Genomic DNA, 23,633 nt, shown 5'->3' with positions numbered 1-23,633 from the left:
AAGAGTGTCTTATTTCGCAATTTGACACGATTGTTTCGCCTGAGTTACTATAGTACGCAGGGTGGTACGGCTTGACGCACAGGTTTGCGCCCCACGTGGTATGACCCTGGGATGACCCCAGCCCTGCCCTGAAAACTGAAATTATTTGATAAAACAGTATATTCTCCTAACCGCCCAATAACACATCAATGACATCATTTACAAGTGTTGTCGTGTGTTTTGTGTTTTGTTGTGTTTGGTTGGTGAGGTTTGATAAAAAGGATATCTTTGGCCAGTTTAAATACTCAAGCTTGCTTATATATATTATCTTTTAACTTCAGAATGCATAAAAACATTTAGGAGGCTTAGTAAAGCGACAGCATCGTTAATATGGTAGCAGAATATGTATTGGCAGAGACAACAGAAGAAAATGTTTTGTGTTCCATCCTTGGCTTACAAGATGATATTGCATGCAGACTTAGGAACTTAAGTGAAGAAATGAGAAGGCACCGCGTTGATAAGTATTTTATACTGTGTTTCATAGAGCAACGGGACGAGTCTGAAAATGTAGAAGACTTACGTGATACAAAGACACTAAAGTGTGCTTTGCAAAAAATGGGCTTTACGAAATATCGATCAAATGTTGTTGCCAATTGGATTGCTAAACAGCCTTTTCCTGAACACATATCCCTTTTGGCTTGGGCTAAAATTTACATAGAAGGATTGTTCAAGTATGATATACGGTTGAATCATAAAGTCCCCAAATTTCCATTCAGAGAAAGTGACCTGAATAAATGGTTCACAGTAAGTGTTGATAATGAAAGAGATGATGCTAGTTTTGTGCCTGTTCTTAACACCACAACCAAAGACGAGGCCGTAACTCAGATAAATGATTTGACATCACAGGTCAAGTCAAAGGATCCAAAAGGACAACTCTTTTTCCATGGTACAGACCATGTAAGTGCCAAGAATATTCTGGATGATGGAATCAAGTTAGGGTGTGGTAAAGTTCGTTGTGATTTTTCTAATGGAAAGGGATTTTACTTGGTGAATGACTTTGAGTATGCTCTGAATTGGGCACAAAAAGACAAGGCTGCAGCTGTAATATTGTTTAAAATCACTCATGATCATCTTAATGGAGTACAAGGTCTTGATTTATCAGGTTCTGAACGTCACAAAGACTTAGAAGCTATAATCAAATTCTTCAGGTCTGGTGAACAACATAGAAATAAACTTAGTGAAAAACTGAAACATGAGGTCAAAAGTTGTGATTACATTGTTGGTCCAATAAGCAGGGATAATGTGAAAGATGTACAGCAGATTTGCATTAGAAAAGAAGAAATGGCCGGTAGCATTGGGGATATGTTGTTTATAGAGGGTGTTGTATTTTTAAATGATTTGGAAGATATCTGATCTTTGATTGCCAGACATTGCTAGTTGTGATATTTTGGATGTTGAGTTCTGAAGGCATTGATTGTAATCAGATTATATCAAAGATATATTTTACATGCACTCAAGAAAGGAAAAAATTGACATTTTTTTAGAGTTTAAGATAGTACATGAAGACAATAGTACGAATTCTGTTTATGAGCAAATAATTTTTTTTTTCAAACCAAACCAATTTGTGTTTTGAAACAATCCTAACTGGTTTTTAACATCAAAATAGCCATCATACTAATATATTGTCTTTATGGCTGCTCAATTCCCCAGGTACAAGGCGGACCTAAACCATTGAAGAAAACCTTGTTGTACTCTCCTTCCCCTGGCCAGGTCTGCCCCCTGCCCACAGAGCCCCTGGCCCCTCCCCATATGACCTGAAACCATTTAGCAAATTTGCGCAATAAAATGTCCACAAAGACGCACGTCGAAACGCGTAGCAAAAAAATTATAAATAATCCGTATGCTGTAGTTGACGAAGCTTTAAATGGCGCGGTTCTCTCCAACAATGATGTGCAATTACTAAATGGCCATCGTGTTTTGATACGACGCGATGTTGATTGTGTTCGTGAGCGAAGTTTGGTGGCATTGATCTCTGGTGGCGGAAGTGGTCATGAACCAGCGCACGCTGGATTTGTAGGTTTGTACCATACAAACTAAGAAAGTTATTACATAAAATAGTGTACTTTGTGCCTGGCTATGAGCATGGAGGTTCTCACCTCTCAGATTTAGTACATCAATTGCATTTAATAAAACTGTAGTGGGCAGTGTTTATCAGCTATTGAATCAATTCATACTGGTCATGAATAGCGTCTGTTCTACTAGCTATGAATAGCGTCTGTTCATTGCCATATTTCGTACTAGATAGAAATTCATGATCACTGCTATTCACCGTAATTTTTACAATAGGTGTAGGTTTAGTAGTGGCTGTTGGTAACCCATTTTTTGTCATTAATTAAAGGCCATGGTGGATTGACAGCTGCTGTTGCTGGTGATGTATTTACTTCACCTCCAACAAGATCAGTTCTTGCTACCATACGTGCTGTTGGTGCCAGTAATGAAGGTGGTGTTTTGCTAATAGTTAAGAACTACACTGGTGACAGGTAGTTATTTTCCCATAGTTATTTGGTACTTGCCTTTGCTGACAACTGCTATGTGTACTAAAACAGGTTTTGTGGTTAGGTTAAATTTTGGTATGGCCGCAGAACGGGCCAAACAGGAGGGTATCAAAGTTGATATTGTTGTTGTAAATGAAGATTGTGCTTTGGCAAGTGTAGATAAGACTTCTGGCAGAAGAGGATTGTGTGGTACTGTCATTATTCATAAAGTAAGTCACATATATATATATACAGGTATTGTATGATTTGCAGATAATTTACAAACAAACTGTATTGCCTTGTAATCAGATAGCAGGTGCGATGGCAGAAACAGGAGCATCATTGGAGGAAATGGTTCCATTTTTGCAGGACACTATCAAAAACATGGGTAAGATATATTGATAGAATTGTCAATATTGAACAAAGTATTCTTTTATCGCATTAGCATTACCAAGTGTAAAAATTGAGAACTATTTTTAGCGTGACAAATTGGTTTTAAAAAATATACGACTGTATAAATGTTCTGTTCGTCTAGGTACAATGGGTGTAAGTTTATCACCATGCTCCATACCAGGATCACAGCCGTCATTTCATCTTGCGGATGATGAAATTGAGCTTGGTCTTGGTATGTTAACTAGATCTTGTATAAAACAAATTGTTGGTTGATCATTGAGAATAATCTACCATTTTGAGTACTACATTACTGCTCTTCATCATATCTATAAATTACTATATATATATGCCAGGTATTCATGGGGAAAAAGGTGTGGAAAGAATTAAGGTATAGTTACTTCTCAGGAAGTATTTCATGGTTACCTCGCCAGCACCTGTTTTTGTCATTTATTTTTTTCTTGTTTTTCCTTGTGATGAAAAGCTCTTAACAGCCAAGCAACTTGTGCAAAGAATGGTGGAACATATGAGTACAGAATCTGAGGCAGAGACCAATAAATTTTACCTAAAGAAAGGTGACACTAGTTTGGGAATTATTAACAATAGTTTAGGTGTGTGTAGAACCATATCTATATTCCCGGCTTAATTTCCATTTTAGGTGACAAACTTGGTTTAATGGTAAATAATCTTGGAGGAACAACTCAATTGGAATTATATATTGTAGCAAAAGAAGCAGTCCAGTATTTGAGTGAGTTCAGAATGTAATCTGTTGCTTTACAGCTATATTTTCCTTTTTTAACTACCAAAATCTACAGAAAAATAAGAAAGAGAATCTCTATCATATATGTGCATGTATAACCTCATATTGAATTGACCTGAGTTTACAAAAGGCTGGACTATTTCCTAATCGCGTCTTGGATCAGCTCAAGTGCTAAACTTCTGGAATAAAAATTCATCCTAATTTTCTGCACTAGCAGTAGCTGATGACTACAGCATTAACCATTGAAATTTTCATCATTCAGAAACAAAAAAAGGTGTTGAAGTTGAGAGAATATATGTTGGTACTTTTATGACATCTTTGGAGATGGCTGGTGTTTCAATAACCTTGCTACATTTGAACGAAGATAGAAAGAAATATTTAGGTTTGTTTCGTGTATGAACTGATCCAGTGGATAGCTGATAGCGCTATCCAGTTTTCCTATGACCGTCCCCAGAATTAGATCTTTTATATATATTGTATTTTCAGATTTTGAAACAAGGATTCCTGGATGGCCCCGGGTGTTTGGTGATCAAAATACTCCCAATCCTCTTGAAGGTTACGAACCAGTAAACAGGGAGTCTGGAGATGACATGAAAGTGAAAGGACAAGCATTAACATCAGGAGGTTAGTTTAGGAAAAGAGAACAACTATACAGTCGTTATCTTCTATTACTGTTAGCCGGGGCGATTGTCATTAAACTGAGTGATATGATGGTCATTCGTTGATTCTATTTTTTTTACTGCAGAGTCAAAGCCAAAGGAAGGTCATAGAATATTTTGTGTTTAGGTCGTAAATTATACAACTGCCTGTTAAAGATTGCAGAAACCTTAGAAGCCAATGAAGAACGGCTTAACAATTTAGATCGCTTGGCAGGTGATGGAGATTGTGGCTCAACATTAAAACGAGCTGCCATAGGTTAGTATTAAAACTCTGGGGATGGCGTTAGATTAGAATGACTTGCAGTTTTTGTTAAACAACCATCCTTATGGAAATTGTGTCGTTTTTTCAATCATGTCTCAGGGTATTATCTTTTTTTTTTCGCTACTCAGGCATAAAAGATACTTTAGGAAACATAGAGAGTTGTGGTATTCCTTGTAATACTCCATACCAGGCCCTTATTGTTCTCTCTGATATCATTGAGGACCGCATGGGAGGATCATCAGGAGCGGTATGTAAAACAAGCAAGCGCGGTTAATTTGTTATTGGCAAAATTTTCCGTACGTTAACCCGCGCTTTCAAACTAAAATATTTAACCATTGTCTCTATTAAGCTTTATAGTTTATTTTTACTGGCTGGTGTTGAACAAATCAAAGATAATGTTGAGCCAATGCAGTGGTGTAAAGCCTTTGAATGTGGAATACAAGCAATAATGAGGTAAATCTTGTTTCACATACGATCCAGTTCTGATAGATGTTTTACAGTCTGTTGTCTCAGTGTAGTGCATATGGACAGCAAATGATCCGACGTCAATGCAGTTACGCTTTAACAATAACAAAACTCCGTTTTATTATGCGTCACCATTTATATAATTTACGATATTATCAAACTGTATCTTTTAAGTTTGTGTAAATCTATAATCATTATACTTTCTAAGATACGGTGGAGCTCAAGAAGGTTACAGAACAATGGTATGTAATGTTTATATAGTTTAATAATAGTTCTGTTAGTTTTAAACACTCTCCTTCACACTAAAATTCTACAGTTGGACGCTATGTGTCCCGCTGTTCTGGAGTTGAAGAAAGGTCTAAAGAACTCTGATAAACCTCTGGAATCTTTTCAAAAAGCAGTCAAGGTAAATTCTGGTGAAATCTGTGTACTGTGTCCAGACCTGAATGAAGTGAATAGATTAATTTAATTTCTACCCAGGCTGCCGAGGATGGTGCACAGAACACGGCTAAAATGCAGGCCCAGGCCGGCCGTGCGAGTTACATTGGGTCTAGTATTTTATCGGAACCAGATCCTGGTGCGGTTGCTGTTGCATTATGGATGAATGCGATTTGTGCAGCTTTAAAATAATGACATAAAATGCGAATATGAATGTGAATATGTGGAATGTGCCCAGCTAATTCTGTAAAATGCTTGTAAAAGATTAATAAAAACCCTCTTGCCATAAGGCTAACGAGTAGGATATTCATAGGTATGTATACAAATTATTTTTTGCAAGGTCCTGATGGAATTTAGAAAATCTGAATACGCCGTCAAATTCTCCAGAGCAACTTGCATCTTTTTATAGCAAATTTTGTAGGGTTTCGTAACTAGGTTAGAAAAGCAAATGTTGTTAGGACAGAGTTCAAGCAGTGTCATCCAATTCTACTCAATGAATGTTTACGCCAAATTTCGTCACATCTATAAATCGTTTAAAGGAAATTAGGTTTCAATAAATCTGGTGAAACATTCACACTCTTGCCATCTGGTGAGACGCTTGTTTGTATTGTTATGGTAACAATTGAAAACAAGGATATAATAGCCTCAAGGTCAGGAACTTACGAACTTGTAGGGGAATCTCTAAATGAGTTTTGTAAAACAAACAATATGTAAATTTTTAGTTTAATCCTTCGCTTATTCCAGTGTTTTCCAGAGGTGTTGATTTCATTCACTGACATTAAAGAGACTCATGTAAGTGGTTAATTTGGAATTATACGTCAAAAATATGCTGTGTGCTTACTTATACTTTATCCACTTTGGTAAATCTATCAGATTAGCGAACCTGATAACGGCGATGATCACACATTGAGAATTATTGGTTCTGTAAATAAATCTATAAGCTGGGAATATTTCCATATGAAAAATGATAGAAAATTACACATAGGGTAAGGTAAGATTCATTTAACCACCGACATGGTGAACAGTTATAACATGCAGAACAGAACGGCTGACTCTGAACCATCATAACACCTTTCAATCCATCCCAAGGCGCGTAGTTTTTAAGTTATATCAGTTGAGGAAATCGTCATCAGTTGAAAACAAACGTGTTAACAAACTGAAGTAATTAAAATCGAGGTTTCACTGTAACTCAATCTGGTTCCTCCCTTCACACTACCCACGCTGAAGACGTGCAAGAATTTTTTTTACAACTGTATTGCATGGATGAACCTCAGAGTAACATGCAGGTTTGAACTATGAATAGACGTGAGTTATAAAGGTTTATTCAAGTACAACCTAACTTTACAATCTTCACTTTATAATTTTATAATCTCAACTTTCTAATTCACATCTAAATCTGAAGCTGCCGACGCTAAATTCCTTGCAGCAGTCACATTTTATAATTATAACTTGCCTTTCAGTGCTAATCTGGTCAGCTGTGTGGTATTGATACGATCTTACATCAGAATACAGGAGAATTAGTTGCGAAAAAAGTAATTAGCTTCTTTCTCCCGGACACAAATGGAATCACATTAAGACGAAGAGATGAAGAATTTCGCATCCCCTCGAATCACAACACGTTCTTTCCGAACAGATAATTCACGTACGACCCAAACACAAAATACACTATTTCTAATCGGATTTCACACTAACAAACAAATTAGAATAATATGTACAAATTATTCGTTCTATTAATTATACATCTGCGGACAAAATTCATGAGTTCCTTGCAGGGAAATTGTATTTTTGAAGAGTTACGATGGCATTATTTAAAGCGTCATTTATAAACAAACATTCTATCTTGTTGAGCAAAAAACAATGAAATATCAGTTCATCTCTGAAAAGCTTTGAACATGTTAATGAATAATTGATAAGGGAAGGTTTAGCTCAATTTCACCGCAAAAAGATTTCACTGACATATGTGACGATATTTCATACAGAATCTTTTTGTGTGGTGAGAGATTTATGACGTCCATCTGACGAGTCTGGCAACGTGATACCATTTGAAACGATAGTTGCTCTTAATAAAAGTTTCATAATGCTTTCATCTTCCGTAATTTCAACTGGAAACTTATGATTGTGATCAGCAATCCTGACATTAGCGCCATGTCGCATCAAATATCTGACAATCTCGAGATAGCCTTCGCTAGCAGCATAGTGAAGCGCTGTCCACCCCCCTCGTCCGCGTTTGTTACAGTCTGCTCCGAGAGAAAGTAGCAATTTCAATCCCTCCAAGTTTCCATCGAGTGCGCATTGCTGTAAGGCATTCAAACCAGACGCATTCAGCTCATCTATGTCAAAATGTTTCACAGCTTCCTTAAGCTTGTCGAACGTCTCTTCTCGGTCGAACGAGTTAGCATATTCCCACACCAAAAGATCGATTGGTGAGCTACGAACACGTTTTACTCTTTTGTGTCGATTTTGCTGTTTTTCTGACTGCTTCATTTCTGCATTTGATTTTACACTCGTTGACATCTTGAACGGCTTAACTTCAGTCAATCTTCTGTTGCAGTATACGGTTTCAACAGTTCACTACCGTTCCTTAATTCGTTAAATTTATTTGGATCTCTGTTAGTTTAAAAATGTTTTTCTTGGCTGAGTGTGTTCAACAACAATGATTATCAACGCAGTCTTAGGCAAGTCAAAACTATGATGTCTCTTTTATAAGTAAATTGTATCTATACGAGCTACGTCACGCTGCATCATAATTGCTGATGATTCACTTGATAACGGAAACTATCAGGTTGTGCAGGCTCGTAGCTGTTGAGTGATCAATTATGTCACCTCGTACAGGCAACATTCCTTATGTACGGCTTCATCAAGGATCCTTAACAACTTCTCTAATGTGTTTTTCTTGCAACAAAAACAAAGATCACCACTTCTCATTGGAGTTTGAAAGGGTCAAAGGAACTTCTAGTCTTCCTCATTGCCATTCGAGTGCCGAGGATGTTTGCAATTTTTCTAAAGTGCGGTCATTAGGAGTAATAGGGAATTTCTTTCTTTCATCTCAGGAAAGATTTACTTGTATCAATGAAGAGAGAAAGTGAAAATTGCACATGAAAGCCAATAGTATTAAAACGACGTACATTAGCCACTCTGGTGAAAGTCTGGAAGACCAATATTCACTCAAAGATATTATCGTAATTAATGCATTTAAATTATGTCTAATTACAAAAGCCGGGACACCCAACTGAGATAGTTGGAAGTGAATCATTGGGAAAAAAGCTTATATTCCTTTGTCCATATTTGCATAATTTGAAGGCATGTTAAAAAGTCACGCCATTCGCCATAATCTTCACGATGAAATGATACTTTAGTCATTTCGTCCCAGTCTCTAGTTTAGCTTTGAATCCTCTCCTATTATAATTTACCTCTTTGTATTTAGTCTGTAATCGTCGAAGATAAATCAAGTTCAAGTAAGCCAAAATCGTAGACTTTTGCCCGGGTACTTCCTGCTGTAATCTGCAGAGAAACTAAACTGACCAAGAACGTAATAAATCCATTATTCGACCTCCACAGAGAACGATTACGTCAGAACTGACAGGTTTATCCGCTTGAGACGAACGTTAATAGTTGTTTTTTTAGGTAAACTGCCCGAACTATAATATGATTAAAATGATGAGAACTACCATACAGCATAATCTCGTGAGCAGTTTCGCAAGATTGTTGCGAGTGCAGTTCCGCAAGATTGAAAAATCCTGCGATATCTTTTCAATCTTGATTTATTAAAGTCGAAACAGGGGGCACTGACACTGTGTCCGTTCATGTCTAAACTCTAATACAGGATCTTCAATGAATCTGAGATCGTGACCAAATGCACTGATCACAGACTATCAAGAGTTAAGACATCAATCGCGCAATGAAAGATTCGCACGTACGTAACGACCACTTAAAGGATCAGAAACGCTATCATTGTTTATCCTTGAATATCCGCATTCAAGTTTTTCCCGTGTGCCGCAGTAATAGTAGGTCATTATTTTAACAAGATCAAAGCATTTTGTTTAAACACTTGTATTAATGAGAGCCAAAAGTCACGAAAAAGACGACTGCTACGGGGGTTACAGAAAAACGGAGATCTGTACCATGTATTTGTGGTACCATAGAATAATAAGAGAAGACTCGCGCATGTCGTTGGGTATGTTGTCCACCTCTTTCCAAGCCAGTTGATGACATGTTTGGCAAATAAACAGGAGCGTAGCCAAGGGGAGGGGGGAGGAAGAGAAACCGTTTCCAAAACGTTGAAATTTGGGTAGAAACTAGAAATTGGTAAGTGAGCCTGCACGCCCGTTTTTCTTTGTAACTGATCTTTGTATAGTAATGCGATAGTATTTGAAATCTGATCTCTATATCAGATCACTGAGCGCGATATATTTGCTGGTCATATTTGATATTTCACCTTGGTCAGGTTTTATAAACGATAGCCATATCTAAAATCCGTTTACGCATGCATAATTTTGTTGCCAATGCCTGAAAGAAAGCTACGTTAAGTCGATTTCAAGAACTGATAACCCACCCTTTTTTGTGGAATTACGAAATAAAAATACCAAAATTCCGGACCAAACCAGATAACCTGAAATCCGGATTTCATGTTACGTGGTCAGGAGTGTTTTTTCCGGGAACTTCGGTTTCCCTCCATTCATGTTTGGCAAAAACAGTGTCCATATCTCGGCCAAAACCAAGATCTATAGTGACGTGACGGTACCTCCAAAGGTTATCCCCTCTTGACCTTCCTTGTATCCTTCTATACCTTCCAATCCGTTGAGTGATGGTAGTATTTTGGTAGTATCGTAATCAGGAGGTTCGTCACAATGGTAAATTTAAGCACGTCAATAAACCGCATTCGCGCGTATGAAAGTGATTTGTCACAATGAAAAGGAAATAGTATCAATTAATCGAATCAAGGTACAAAAACTGAATAATTGTGTCAATATATATACACGCTTCGAAGAAAAAACTAGCGTCAATTTCACACATAATTTTGACACTTTGTTGATCTTCAAACAACAAGTGAGAAAGGATCAGATATTGGTCATTCAATATTCTATAATTTTCTTTAGTTGTAGAGGATATCAACCTACGACGTAAGATCACATAACAGATCATAGCGGAAATATTTTGAAACAAAGGCAACGTGAGGAATATATTTGCTTGTCGAAGTTCTGGTTTACAACATTCTGAACTGGTCCCCAAGGCACCCTGACTTCAAGTGTGGTTTTAATAAAAATTTGTGTTCAAAGTCCAACCAAAAATGGCGTACGCGGGTGAAACAGATAAAAAGATAAGGTCTCTTTCAGAGGCTGATTTGCCAATTGTTGAGCAAAGGCCAAAGGGAGAAAAGGATAAAGGTGAAAGATTAAAGAACATGGAATCAGCTGTAGTTTCCATTCTAGAAGGTGTCGGTGAAGATCCAACAAGAGAAGGTTTATTAAAAACCCCTCGAAGAGCAGCTGAAGCATTTAATTTTTTTACGAAAGGTTATGAAGAGACATTAGAAGGTTTGTATCAATATAATGTTATATGATGTGTTTATACAATATAGTCTGGATATTATTGAATTACTTTGAATAGCTTTATGTACCATCTCCTTGACCTGGTCTTGTTTCTCATTCAGTACACTCAGTAAACTCATTCAGTTCACTCTGGCATTGCACTGAACTTTTCTGGGTAAAAATACCATCCACTAGTGCCTTGCATGTCCTGTGCTAACCCATTTAATGGCAATGATCCACCGTAATGTATCAATCCATAGTAAAGACCCTGGTACAAGGTTGTTGATCCATATGAACAATTTTCACTATTTAATACCAGATTATATTTCCAAGTGGAATTGAAGTAATCGATCAAAATAACTGGAAATAATCATCTGGATTTCTGTTTTCTTAGAAATAATCAATGAAGCCGTATTCAATGAAGATCATGATGAACTAGTCATTGTTAAAGATATAAACATGTTTTCAATGTGCGAACATCATCTGGTACCTTTCATAGGAAGGGTATGTTGGACGTTCTAATTGTCAGTGACATAAAATTAATATGTAAAAGGCCGGCTACTGTGATTTGTGAGAAAATGATAACAGCTTTTTTGAATTTATCCAGGTTGCTGTAGGCTATATTCCAGATGGAAAAGTCTTAGGTTTAAGTAAAATTGCAAGGTAAGTTGTGTGCCCAGGTTTTGAATGGATTTTCTGGTGAATTAATAAAGCAATGTCAATATCAATAATCGATTATTGAACAAAGTTGAGCTACCTTAATATGAAGAATTATCAAGGCTAAGATTTATTAATCAACAGTGAAAGTGCACAAGTGAATATAAGAAATCCTACATTCTGATTGGTCAAATGTGACGTAAGGGTTTCCAAACCCTTTGCTGTTGACTGTTGTCATGCGCAAGAAAAACGTTTCAATCTCTCAAACGAAAATCTTTCAAATAAGGAATAATCAATTTTACCAGTTGAGTCTTTCCTCAGGCGCCGAGAAGAAGTGTCTCAACTTTAAACCTGCGTACGCACTATCGTGCGCAAAGTAATGAAACACGAATGCAGACAATCATCAGAGAATAGATTTTTTCATTAAAGCTGTTGTTACTGTAACTGACATTTTTCATGATTTTTAGAATAGTCGAAATGTACAGTCGTCGACTGCAAGGTAAAACTCCACTAAAGATTCAAGTATTTTTAGTCTTTCGTAACTGGCTAACAATACTGAATGATCAGTGTGTGTGACTGTGTTTAGCAGACTTGAAGAAAACAAAATGTTTTTTCATTTCAGTGCAAGAACGACTAACAAAGCAAATCGCCATTGCCGTGGCTAAAGCCATCAATCCAACTGGAGTCGGTGTAATTGTTGAAGCGGCGTAAGTGTTGCGCATTATACCACAGAATATCATCATGTATCATGGTTATACCACATCATACCATAGACACACCATACCAGAATGCTACACCATTTCATACCATAGACATACCCTATACCATACCTTATACTCTACCATATCTTACCGTAATATATTGTATACCGTTGCACACCATTATCCCATATTTTCTGCTTTAGCATCTATACTTTAGTAAGTACAGAACCTCGCCATACTATTGCATTGTACCAGCTTATTCTTTACATGTTTCCCTCCTTGTATCTTAGTCACATGTGTATGGTAATGCGAGGCGTCCAGAAACCAGGTAGCTCTACCGTCACAAGTTGTATGATAGGAGTTTTCAGAGACGATCCAAAAACACGAGAAGAATTTCTAAAGCTTTCAACAAGCAACTCCTCATTGTTTTAGGATCAATGACGTAATGTAATCTAATTTTATGCCGCCAGACCAAAAGTTCTTTTCTTTGGACGAGGAGTTGGTAAATATTTTAAAACTACACGAATCCTGTGATGGTCGAATAATTTTACGTAAATTATCAACTTTCCTATTTATTATGAATTTGAACTGATAATCAAGTTAGAATTATTTATGTTAGATTTCAAATATACTTTATTTAAAAGTTTTACTGCTGTGCTGATCTAATAAAACAAATGTTTGATGTTTATGAATGATCTCTGGTATTGTTTAATTCAGAGACTCAGCCATGCAGAGACTGGGGAGAGTATTCACGGTTAATTAAAGTGGTTTTTAGTCGATATAAATTTTTTCACGAACCATATCCGTTCCTTATATGTTTAATAACAGTATTTTTTTGTATGTGAAAGAAAAATTTGGCAAGCACGCCAAAAAAAAAATTTTGGAAAGAACGTAAAAGAGATCATCCAGCCTATGCCACAATCTAACCTGGTTATACAACCGGCTGCAATATTCAGCATAGTTACAACTACGAAAGGTGCAAGGACAGTTGCTATAGGAAGAACTCCCCCCCATAACTCACATCTTAACGGCCGTCTAAGGGGGAGATGCACTACGGCCCCCAGACCATGATGTATGTGCACCTAACCGTTACGTCTCAGTGAGAAACAGAGTATGCATCGCCACAAGCCTAGCGTCATAGACGAATCAGCTACAGTGGCTAGCCCTGAGAGCGAAGATAAATTTAACGTATTTAAGCTTTTCCTGGTCTCGGGGGGCGGCCCCTAACAAGTATATGCATAGAAAACGACTAATAAGGCACACGCTTGGAAATGTCAAGATTTAAACGCCTAAAGGTTTTTTAAGTGTTTTTAGCGAGAAATTTTAGTGTTTTTGATATTCTTTTAGAAATTAGAGCCCTTTCAGGGGCTCTTCCCGGGTACAAGATTGTTTCATTCTTTCTCGTTCCCAGGTTTTTCCGCCAGATAGAAAGATATCATCGCATGAGTGATACTTGTGCCTGGGACCTGGGTGCTAGACTCAGTGTAGCCGTATGTCAGATATGTAACAATACTAACATAATGTTTCTTCTTGTTGCTGTTTGAGTTATAATTAGCAATCCCTAATTTCCTATTCTGAAAACCCAGTGTAAATATGACAATTATTTGTGTGAACGCTTGGCTCCTGTCGGTCTGTCATTCTATTGTGCAAGATATCTCTTTATGTTATATAGTCTTTCAAATTTTTCCACAGAAAAATGTGTCAATGACGTATGTGTTCTAGTTAACTGTTAATATGATTTTAACAACATCGAATGAATGTTTTAGACTCTGTTGGAGCATTCATAGCAACACGTTCGAATGAATATTTAATCGAGTGCGGAAGTCCAGCAATATATAGTATCACAATATGTGGCATTTAATTAGCAGGTGCAAGACTAAAATAGTTCACTTTAAACTGTTATAATCCGGGGGAGTTTTAAATAGGTTATCTTTTCAAACACGTACGAACTTTTCCAACAGGAATATTGTGCATAAAATCCTTATTTTTTAGTCTAAACCAGGCTCCAATCTGACTTTGATTACTAACACTAGACTTTTACACAGCTTCAGAAAACGAAATTATCGAGTACCATATCAATACCATTGTAGTATTCTCGAACCCAGCTCCCAAGCGACCTGAATACGACGAAAACTTAAAGCTTAAATGTAATAATTTTATCGTATTTCTCATTTTTCGCGTTAATCACGTACAATTGGTACTTTAAAAAACGTAAATACCAGAAGGTCAGAATGGGTCAACTTCTTTTAATTATTGTTGGACGTGGTTGGACAAATAGTAAAATTATTAATACTATGAAAAAAATCAAATAATGCTCAAAGATCGAAGCATAGCCATAGCTATTACTGCAGTCCTTTGAAATCAGCCAACAGCCATGTAGAGCTTGACAACCTAACTGAGCCTTAATGAAAAAAATAAGCGCTTTTTCATTGCTGAACTTGGCCACGTGAGGCGCTATTTCCTTGATCAGTTGTTGTGTGGGAGCTATATTTGCTCAAGAATGCGAGAAAAACGCATTTAGGTCACAAAACGTGGACGAGGCTTCCACACAGCCCACGTCTATTCTGTAGCCCACGCTCCAATGCCATATTGAAGCATCTTTGCTATCAGCTGCGCGCCATTGTCGTATATATAATTATTCATTTCGTCAAGTAAACACCTTCATTCTTCAACGTTTCAACTTCACTTTTTTCGCTCCCGAAAGCATCGCTTTCAGGGCGCGATATTGTCACTGGTAGAGTGAAGATCGGGTTCCAAGGAATGGTGTATTGGATGAAAGGTGAGGGATTAATATTTAACAGTTTTCAATTTCCAAAATATTAATTGGTTTATAGAGATACCGCAGAATGCTAGGTATATGATGATATTGCAGCGATTCGGGTCTCAGCTTTCAGTCAGATGTTCACTCTAAGCTGGAAGATTTTGTACAAAGTTTTAAGCATATCTTGCAAAATAAACAAGGCCAGAGAATGTTCATATTTGACATTATTTAGTTTGTCTCACTCAGCATTTCGTGAGTTTTGTCGTCTTCGCACGGGGGGGGGAGCCGTATCGCCCCCCTTATGACGTCATTTGATCTACCACTGATTTGCATTTGAAAAATACACACGAGCGGAACTAGAAATCTTTTGTGTTCGGCCATGTTGTTGAGACCCTGTTTTGAATGAAAACGAAGCTATATTGCTGGTTTTAGTTTCATCCTAAACGACGTGGTTTTTGTAAAATATGATCCTTGGATGAAATATTATTGATTTACAAGTGGAGGAAAGTGGAGCTAAAAAGAGGACTGTCATTTTAATAATAAGGAACTAACCGGGGATATTTTCTATCATGAACTGTTGTAATTATGATACTACCGAAAGTTTGAAATCCTTCGTTTACAAGTGATAAATTAAGTGAAAGGAATACAGTAAGAGGTTATTAATACTTTTTACTCTACATCCATCTGGTTAGAGGATTTACGGGTAATTTATATGGCTAAAATAGTCGTATATTGACAAGGAAGTTTGAGGAATAAGTACATTCGTTTATCGAGATAAACAACACAGTTTTTTCTTTTCAATTATGTTCGCTATCAATGCTGTGTTCAACTGCGTTGTATTAAATTTGCGTCAATGTGTGGGATAAATAGCGAAGAAATAGGTGTTAGGTATGAAATCTATTAAATGTGACTCCCATATCTGTTTAGAACACGAACGAAATTTTAATTACGATGTAGGTTGACATCCTTTAAGGTTGCTGTGTCACCTAGTGTGGGCGAAAATATAAGTCTTTGCAAAGATACCTTTCATTAAATAAAACCGTTCAATAAATGCGCATTCAAAGAGCAAAAGGTATGAATATTTAGGGCGCAAAGCTAAACATTTTAGCTTGCACTTTATTAATTTTTGAAGCTTAGCTTCATTCTGCGGCAAAGTAAAGAACAGCAAAGTTCACGATAGTTTTGATGTCTTCTTGACTTCTAAATGAAATACATTTTTGATATCGCACTCTGCCTACAATATTTGCTTTTTCCTTTTTGAAATAAAGGCAATTTAGTGGGGAATTTCAGAGGATGTTTTACAATTGAAATGCACGTGGATTCAATTTGAATTGAGTCGCTATAAAACTTTGTCGTGAATTTATAAAATACGTTGTTTTTACTATAGCTTTATATTGTGTAGATATTAAAGATAGATATATTAATATTTACTGCAGTTTTATATCAAACAATAACAATTTAGGCTGTGTTTTAATATGGGTAAATTAAGAAATATTTTTCTGTTTGTGTTTTAGGAGCAAAAACTTCGTCCTCACAAGAAATTGTTTGGCGTTCGAAAATGAGGCCTGCTTCTGCGAATGCCTTTCGGAGTCAAGTACATGCTATTCAAACGTGGTTTACAGAGTGGAATGAATGTGAGAGAACGATCGCTTTGTACTCTCTCCTGCGACAGATGACGCCAATTCATGCAAGGTTTTTGTCTGTTGTTATGGAACACACATTTCGTGACCAAGCATATCGTACGCAGATGTATGAAAATCAGGCAAATGACAAAGGTATTCTTTTGAAAAATGCTCGTAGACAAAACATAGTTCAATGTGTTAAAGAAAGCTTTACTGCTTTTTTTGTGTGATTTAATAATATAGCAAATGATTTAATATACATAAAATCATCTCGTAAAAAATCCTTAAATTTCGAAACTAGAAATGTTGGGATATCTGTTCATAGATTTATCATTTATGAATTGGTAAACGTTTTTATAACTGCTGTTGTTTCTCATAACTAGACGGAGCAGTAATTTCTTTCCAAAACTAATACACTCACTTCGACAATTCTTTGCTGTTCAATTAATAAGAATTAATGCTTTTCTAACTGTTTTTAACTTACAGTTATGTTAACACCTAAACTACATTTGAAAAACCTTGGCAACAATAATAACAATTTGACATATGAAAGTTGTTTGGAAATAAAGTGCTTTCCCACGAACCAATAGCTTCCAAGGAAAAATCATTAAGACTTTGAAGAATTTATAATGACCTCATGAATATACCAATTACTGATATGTTAAGACAGTCTGGATATTTTGCTTTATTTAAACATGAATGTTGAAGTTGTTTCAAAGAAGTATTGATTATACCATATTTGACAAAACTGTTAGTAACATTCATTCTAGTTATTGTGTTTTTCACATTAAGCTCTATCCTATGATTAAAGTTAAATTCAAGAAAGAATATTTTGCTGACTTAAATACGATTATCGCTACAAAATATTCTTGGCTTTCAACATTGTGTTAAGATAAAAATGCCAAAACGCCCACACTGACAGGTCTAAGACATCCTTGTTTTAATCTAATGCCATCCATTGTGCGGTGTCACCTTTTAGCTTGCAATACCCTTGTTTTCGTGTTTAATTCTGATTATTTTACTTTTTAAGAGGGGATCAATTATTGATTTATTGTTGGTCAGCTATTTGCCCTTCATGTTTGTCTATATTTTTAAATCAGATAAACTTTTATGCATCCAAATGTGTTCTACTTTGATAAAGGCAAAGGGAAGTGGGTTTTATCCATTAGGCGCTAGTTAACCACGACATAAAATCAATAAAATTTATCATTTTGAATAAACAAGCAAGTTATGTTGTATGAAAATTGCAAAACAGATAACCAAGATTTGAAGGAGGCATATATGCCCACCTTAATGGAAACTTTTGCACTTCAAAACTATTCTTTCAAAAGCAGGTATTGTTAGGTCATATTGTTTTGATAACAAGCAGACCTCAAGAATAGAATAACTAAAAAATTGATGACTGACAGTTAAGCAATTGTTAAATTTATTAAGCAGTGTATGTTCTTGTTGATTCCAGTCAAAAATACTGACGCACAAGATGTTTCAGGAAGGAAATTAATGTTGTTGTTGCCCATAGATAGTTATGAAACAATGTTCTTTGTAACTATTTTTATGTACACTACCACTTCCAATCTTACTTCTGGACCTTTAATTCTCTGAGCCCTCGCCACATCATCTGATCTCTCTTTGCCCTCCTTTTTCCTAGCTTTCGTCAGAGTCCCCAACTCCCTAAACCTTCTCTTCTGATCCTCTCCAAGTTATTGAACATAATCCTTGTTTTTTTTTACAAAATTATGCTCAAAGGTTTTGCAGTTGAAATTTCATCCCTGCTTAGAATTATCCCTATGGTCACATTTTCCTTTAAGGGTCTTATGTGAATAAGGTCAATATATTAAACTGTAAGATGATATTGCCTTCTGAGAGTGTTGTTGTGATGAATATGACTATAATAAAGTATATAATTCTTGTGGCTAGCCACACTCTGAAAATTCAATATGTTGTGAAAACAAATATAGTAAATATTGCATGTGCCAAATGTCTAAAAGAAGAACTGTTTTGCGTTGGATTTTCTGCACCGAACGTACTTCCAAGAGCATGAAAATATGTGAAATTACTTTTGCCAGAAGTAGAGAACTTCATTATGCCTCCCTCTGACTGCATGTCGGTCATAATTGCCTGAAAAATATAGTTTTTTTGACAGCTAAAGTTATAAAAAAATATCTTGAGAATATTCATAGAAGAAGATGTCTGACTTTGTGTGGGTGGTGCTTGTTGAAAGAAAAAAGATTTCATTAAAAAATTTTCGTATGCGTTGTGACATATCCAAAGATGTTTGCATGAGCAATTCATTGACGGGGTGTCGCTGTTTTATCGGGAAATGATACCATTTTGTAAAATTCCCCAGGTCTTTACAGATCATAGCTTGCTTCGTCACCGCTAACAAATCATTTGCAGGTGTCTGCTAAATAATGTATCGCATGTAAGTGGGTAATTAATGAAAACCAGACAGAGGTGTATATGCACACGAAGTGGGGTGATTGAGATACTAAATTTAACTTCTCATTATACAATTTATTTATATGCTGAAAAACAAGATGCTGGCAATTGTAAATCCCCCTGAAACTTCTTAGCCAGCCAAACGTGATGTGATTTAATGATAGATATTAATCCATATAGTTAATACTCTAATACTTTTTTTCATGAATCAATTTTTTTTTCAGATTTTCTTATTCGTCTAAGTTCAAAATCGCGAGACGAGGCAGTGAAGCAGCTTTTGGTTCATCTCCCTCTCCTTCAACCAGGAAACCACGCTGCAAGGAAAGAATACCTCAATATTCTTCCTGATGTCTTGTCTTATTCACACAACCAAGGTGTTCATGAAGACGAATGCCGACAGCTCCTATCACTTGCCTTAGTTCACCCAGCTTTCCCAGCCGACGAACGAACACGTTTGCAACATTGGTTGGAAGTGCTTAACGAGGAATCTGTAGACGGGTTCTATGACTCAAAAATCAACGACTTTCCTCAGCGAGAGAATGTCAATCGTAGACTGGAAAGTTGGCAAAAACATCGACAACTGGAAAAGAAGGACTCTGGGATAGGTTCTTTTGAATATCACTCCGGTTCGTTTATCCCCCCGGGGCTACCTCCTCCAGGACTGCCACCCACCCCGCATCAAAATGCCACCAGCGCTCATCCGAAAGTGTTCAAAACCCACAGCTTAAATTCAGCTGTTAGTATTCAGCATGACAGAGCCACGGTCAGTAACGGCAGCGAGGATGTCTTAGGCGATGGATCGGAGATCATCAATCGTACTGGAAGATCACTGTCGTTCCCAGTGGATCCACAGAAGCTCAATAAGATCCCGTTATCTCCCCAGTCCTCGTTTGAAAGTGAAACGGATGATGGGAACAATGCTGCGAAAATTTCAAATTATCCTGAAAATCCAAACCCTGGAATGAAAGGTAAAATAGCCTAACCATACTCCCCTACGGTACTCCCCCTACGGTACTCCCCCTACGGTACTCCTCTACGGTACTCCCCAACTGTACTCCGGGTAATCTTTCAAGATGTCCATCCATCACAATATTCAATTTGAAAAACTTATTTTCAGATTACATATTGTGGCTGAAGAGTTTACGATTGCATAAATATTACTCGCTGTTCTCCAAGATAACTTACGATGATATGTTTAATTTGGCGGAGAAGGAATTGGAATCGAAGGTAATGATAATATAGTTAAGGTGGTTAGTTCTGTCTTTTGAAAGAAACGCAAGATGTGACCGACGTTTGAACTTTATGTTTTAAGAATGTTACAAAAGGCGCGATGACGAAGATTTTGTTGAGCATTTCAAAATTAAATGAAAGATCACAGAAGTTAACAAACCTTGAGAAGGTAAAATACCTGGAAATCGAAAACGAAACACTCGCTATGACTGTATAAATATGAGTGTGTGTAATGGGTAATACTTTGTGTTGATTGGACGCGTCTTTTTTCCTCATTAGGATGTTCCCGACGAAGGCAAGCTACCATCGGTGTTGGAGTCATTAAAAGGTATTCTTCAAACACCAATAAAGCCATTCGTTCCTGTTGACAACCAAAACTTGGCTGAAGGTCATTCTCCTTCGTCTACCCCTCATCCAGATGATCTACCATCACAACTTACCAAAGTAATTGGGAAAGGTATGAATGCATGTTACGAATCTCTTTTAGGAAACTCCACTCTTCATTATATCAATCATTATGATGAACGTATAAGGTTAAATATTACGTAATTGTTTCAGCTTGTACTCAACTTCTGGTTTCCAAACCCAATGAAGAAAATTTTGCTGTCTACATCAGTCTTCTCGAGAAAGCTTTAAATAAAGAGGTGAGTTTCTTTGACAAATCAATCCACGGGATATTTCCAGGTTTTAAGGATTAATTTGGCTGATTTCGTCGCAGGCATTCACAGCTCAACAGAAGAAACGTCTTCAGTCGTGGAAACAACAGTGTCATATGTCTGCCAAACGTTTTAACCTGCGTCGAGGCTCCCAGGACAGAGGACGGTAAGTATATTGTTCGCCATTTCATAAAAGCATCTTTGTTGTGAGGAAGTGAGTGATGAAAGCATCCAGACTTGGGGAGAACCTGTGTTTGACATAGTGTCTATGTTTTATGTAGCAGTTTGCCATTCCACGCTGGAGATTCATCCACCATCGGAGGAAGCGTTAAACGACAACGAGGCTCACAGCGTGGTCTTAATAAACTAGGAGGAACAAATAACAGCCATAGCGGTGGAGTACCTGGTCCAATGAGAAGCAATACTACTGATGGATACTATAAACCAAGAGCTCCGGTAAGTTGTTTCTCGAAACTGGTGCTTTCCATTAATATGGTAGAGGTATTCCAGTGTCCCCTCTAATTTCATTGTATAACAACATCTGATCAAAGCAGATCGGCTACTCTGAAGGTTGAACATTATTTAGCTGATTGGATTGTATTATTTATGTTTCATTTCTATGTTTCAGCTACGTCATCACGCTCTTGTCTCTCGTACGAAGTCGGCTCCAGTCCCTGCTTCGAAACAAAAGCAGCCAATGTTAGGACTCGTACACCAAGGTATGCATGAGGTCGGCTTAACTTTGGAAGAGCAACAAAGTCGTCACTAATAATTTTCTTTCCAACAGCTTCAATTGAAAGTGTGGAAGGCATTAACAACAGCTTGGAGTCGCTGTGTTTAAGTATGACGGAACATGCTCTGGCAGGTATGTTGAAGGAAAATACTTGTAATACAAAAAGATACACTTTACGTAGACGCCAGTGAAGTATGTGGTGTATATCTTTGACTAGACACTGGCTGCCATTCTTGTTCTCTAGTATTAAATTGTCAATTATCATTTTAGACAACACAGACTCTACTTGATGAGGTATAACGTGACACGTCAGCTGACAGGCTCATGATATCCAATATCCTTGTCAGATATCTACCGTTATTGTTGTGTGTGTGTTGTAACCTCGTGGAGGTCTAGTCTCTAGTTTCTAGTTTTAGTCTGGATTTATGTCATTCTATGCATTGTGAGGTTTCTATGTAAATGTGGTTTTAAAAGAGGATATTTCCTCTGACTTACACCGAATTAGCATGGACTTTCTCTTATACCGCAACTAAAGCCCGTTTTATGTCTAATATTTCTATTGAATTCGGCATGCCATGAAATCCCAAGTTGTTCAGGCCACATCCACATTTACCCATAGTTATCCTCAATTGCACATTGTCGTGTAATCGTTGTACATTAATTTTTTGTTGCAGTTAAGATTGCTATAGTTAATGCAAAAGTCGCATATTGTTCGCGTGATCTCGGCTAGATGCCTCGATCACTGTGCTTTTGTGGGTCGCTAAGAAAGCGAGCTCTTATATAAATATTTAAACCATGAATTAACCACACCATGACTGGTACTTCAGGTTAGTTATCACGTAATAATTCAGCGTTGACGCAGTGCAATGATTTTAAATGTCTGATCTCACAGAAATTCCCTCAATTTGCTAGCGAATTACAGCGATTTGATAAAGTTAATCTTTCGGATTCTTAGAATAATTTTTCACGTGTTTTGTTAAATTTCGTCATAATAATAAGTATAACAGATTAGCAAGTTTATAATACTTGTTTCACTAAAAGTTGCTGCTGAATACTTCATGGTATTTCTAATCATGCGATAGAGTCCTTCCTCAATTGATCGCCCCTTTTTTTAAGAAAAAATTCTACCAGCAGGTTTTAGAATACGGAGGAAACATTTTCCCTCGCATTTCACTTCTGTGAGAGATGACCGTACATTGGAAGCAACTGGATTGCTTTGGACTATACCATCGATTAATATATTTTCTAGTCAGGCTAGTGGTTGATACACTGACCTATATATGTATATTATAAAAACTCTTCATGTTAAAAAATATTCCTTGCGACTGTAGATTCAGTTGAGTGAAAAAGGGGGGATTGCGCGGGCTAGCACATCACCCGTGTAGGTAATGTTTTAACCTTGTTAGCTTAGAAAGCCATGAAAATAAAGATTTAAAAAAACCTGTTGTAATTTTGAATTGATTTCTATGCAGATGTCATTTAATTGAGGATCTTTAGGAGGTTCTTAATAATCAATAATCCACAGAACGTAATCTCATTTTCGTACAGTACTATTATTCTCATAACTAATACGGCTTATGATTATTGTATATTGCGACCATACAAGAAATATAAGCAGTAGATCCTTGACAAACATGAACAACAAAATTGACATATGTGTGTTCCTAATCGAGTCTAAATGATCCATAATCCTCTTTTTTGGAATCAATCCTTATTCCTTAATTCTATATATGAAATGGCCAAATACTCCTAAATTCCTGACAGGGTATCACTTGCGGATGCTAGGTAACTTGTTTGGTGATTTTAACTGCCTCTTTCT

At 36.8% G+C, this 23,633-nt stretch overlaps 4 protein-coding genes across 10 annotated transcripts; all 4 read left to right on the top strand.

Annotated features, from left to right (window-relative positions):
- The first annotated feature begins 180 nt into the window (after positions 1-180).
- LOC114532557 lies at positions 181-1,557 on the top strand. Its single transcript, XM_028554092.1, has one exon. It carries the CDS (start codon positions 370-372, stop codon positions 1,390-1,392), a length of 1,023 nt encoding a protein of 340 aa, XP_028409893.1. The 5' UTR covers positions 181-369; the 3' UTR covers positions 1,393-1,557.
- A 267-nt stretch (positions 1,558-1,824) lies between these two features.
- Positions 1,825-6,317, top strand: LOC114532555 (triokinase/FMN cyclase-like). Of its 2 annotated transcripts, XR_003687970.1 has the most exons (17): positions 1,825-2,056; positions 2,378-2,519; positions 2,599-2,743; positions 2,823-2,901; positions 3,049-3,138; positions 3,260-3,294; positions 3,388-3,478; positions 3,562-3,651; positions 3,926-4,045; positions 4,150-4,287; positions 4,450-4,578; positions 4,713-4,831; positions 4,934-5,037; positions 5,258-5,291; positions 5,366-5,455; positions 5,530-5,800; positions 6,232-6,257. XR_003687970.1 is itself a non-coding variant. In XM_028554088.1 (16 exons), exons 1-16 carry the CDS (start codon positions 1,825-1,827, stop codon positions 5,677-5,679), a joined length of 1,788 nt encoding a protein of 595 aa, XP_028409889.1. In that variant the 3' UTR covers positions 5,680-6,317. The 2 variants fall into 2 exon arrangements, 1 of the variants encoding a protein (XP_028409889.1); XM_028554088.1 differs by having other exon boundaries at positions 5,530-6,317.
- A 2,739-nt stretch (positions 6,318-9,056) lies between these two features.
- LOC114532559 (GTP cyclohydrolase 1-like) lies at positions 9,057-13,023 on the top strand. Of its 2 annotated transcripts, none has more exons than XM_028554096.1 (7): positions 9,057-9,792; positions 10,584-11,021; positions 11,410-11,519; positions 11,623-11,678; positions 12,140-12,171; positions 12,295-12,379; positions 12,664-13,023. In XM_028554096.1, exons 2-7 carry the CDS (start codon positions 10,775-10,777, stop codon positions 12,803-12,805), a joined length of 672 nt encoding a protein of 223 aa, XP_028409897.1. In that variant the 5' UTR covers positions 9,057-9,792; positions 10,584-10,774; the 3' UTR covers positions 12,806-13,023. The 2 variants fall into 2 exon arrangements, with proteins under 2 accessions (XP_028409897.1, XP_028409896.1); XM_028554095.1 differs by lacking the exon at positions 9,057-9,792 and adding an exon at positions 10,135-10,428.
- Positions 13,024-15,034: 2,011 nt separating this feature from the next.
- On the top strand, positions 15,035-23,246 carry LOC114532470 (protein Smaug homolog 1-like). Of its 5 annotated transcripts, none has more exons than XM_028553979.1 (12): positions 15,035-15,152; positions 16,649-16,909; positions 19,420-20,163; positions 20,313-20,422; positions 20,508-20,594; positions 20,705-20,882; positions 20,984-21,069; positions 21,144-21,247; positions 21,363-21,537; positions 21,710-21,800; positions 21,869-21,946; positions 22,085-23,246. In XM_028553979.1, exons 1-12 carry the CDS (start codon positions 15,134-15,136, stop codon positions 22,102-22,104), a joined length of 1,953 nt encoding a protein of 650 aa, XP_028409780.1. In that variant the 5' UTR covers positions 15,035-15,133; the 3' UTR covers positions 22,105-23,246. The 5 variants fall into 5 exon arrangements, with proteins under 5 accessions (XP_028409780.1, XP_028409783.1, XP_028409781.1 ...); XM_028553982.1 differs by lacking the exon at positions 15,035-15,152 and adding an exon at positions 15,486-15,782; XM_028553980.1 differs by lacking the exon at positions 15,035-15,152 and adding an exon at positions 15,486-15,789.
- The last annotated feature ends 387 nt before the right edge of the window (positions 23,247-23,633 follow it).

The sequence above is a fragment of the Dendronephthya gigantea genome, unplaced genomic scaffold, assembly GCF_004324835.1.
Source record: "Dendronephthya gigantea isolate DGI-Jeju-01 unplaced genomic scaffold, DenGig_1.0 000079F, whole genome shotgun sequence".
Classification (NCBI taxonomy): Eukaryota; Metazoa; Cnidaria; class Anthozoa; order Malacalcyonacea; family Nephtheidae; genus Dendronephthya; species Dendronephthya gigantea.
Note: the sequence above shows the minus strand (reverse complement) of the source record. Positions and strands in the feature narration are given on the sequence as shown.

Bases quoted from the DNA above. Each gene is read 5' to 3' on its own strand.
- LOC114532557 (XM_028554092.1), top strand. From the start codon at position 370: ATGGTAGCAGAATATGTATTGGCAGAGACAACAGAAGAAAATGTTTTG.
- LOC114532555 (XM_028554088.1), top strand. From the start codon at position 1,825: ATGTCCACAAAGACGCACGTCGAAACGCGTAGCAAAAAAATTATAAAT. The intron at 2,744-2,822 runs GTAAGTCACATA...CCTTGTAATCAG, and splicing joins GTACTGTCATTATTCATAAA to ATAGCAGGTGCGATGGCAGA. The intron at 2,902-3,048 runs GTAAGATATATT...CTGTTCGTCTAG, and splicing joins GGACACTATCAAAAACATGG to GTACAATGGGTGTAAGTTTA.
- LOC114532559 (XM_028554096.1), top strand. From the start codon at position 10,775: ATGGCGTACGCGGGTGAAACAGATAAAAAGATAAGGTCTCTTTCAGAG. The intron at 11,520-11,622 runs GTATGTTGGACG...GAATTTATCCAG, and splicing joins TGGTACCTTTCATAGGAAGG to GTTGCTGTAGGCTATATTCC. The intron at 12,380-12,663 runs GTAAGTGTTGCG...CTTGTATCTTAG, and splicing joins GGTGTAATTGTTGAAGCGGC to TCACATGTGTATGGTAATGC.
- LOC114532470 (XM_028553978.1), top strand. From the start codon at position 16,185: ATGCGCATTCAAAGAGCAAAAG. The intron at 21,070-21,143 runs GTGAGTTTCTTT...ATTTCGTCGCAG, and splicing joins AGAAAGCTTTAAATAAAGAG to GCATTCACAGCTCAACAGAA. The intron at 21,947-22,084 runs GTATGTTGAAGG...TTATCATTTTAG, and splicing joins GACGGAACATGCTCTGGCAG to ACAACACAGACTCTACTTGA.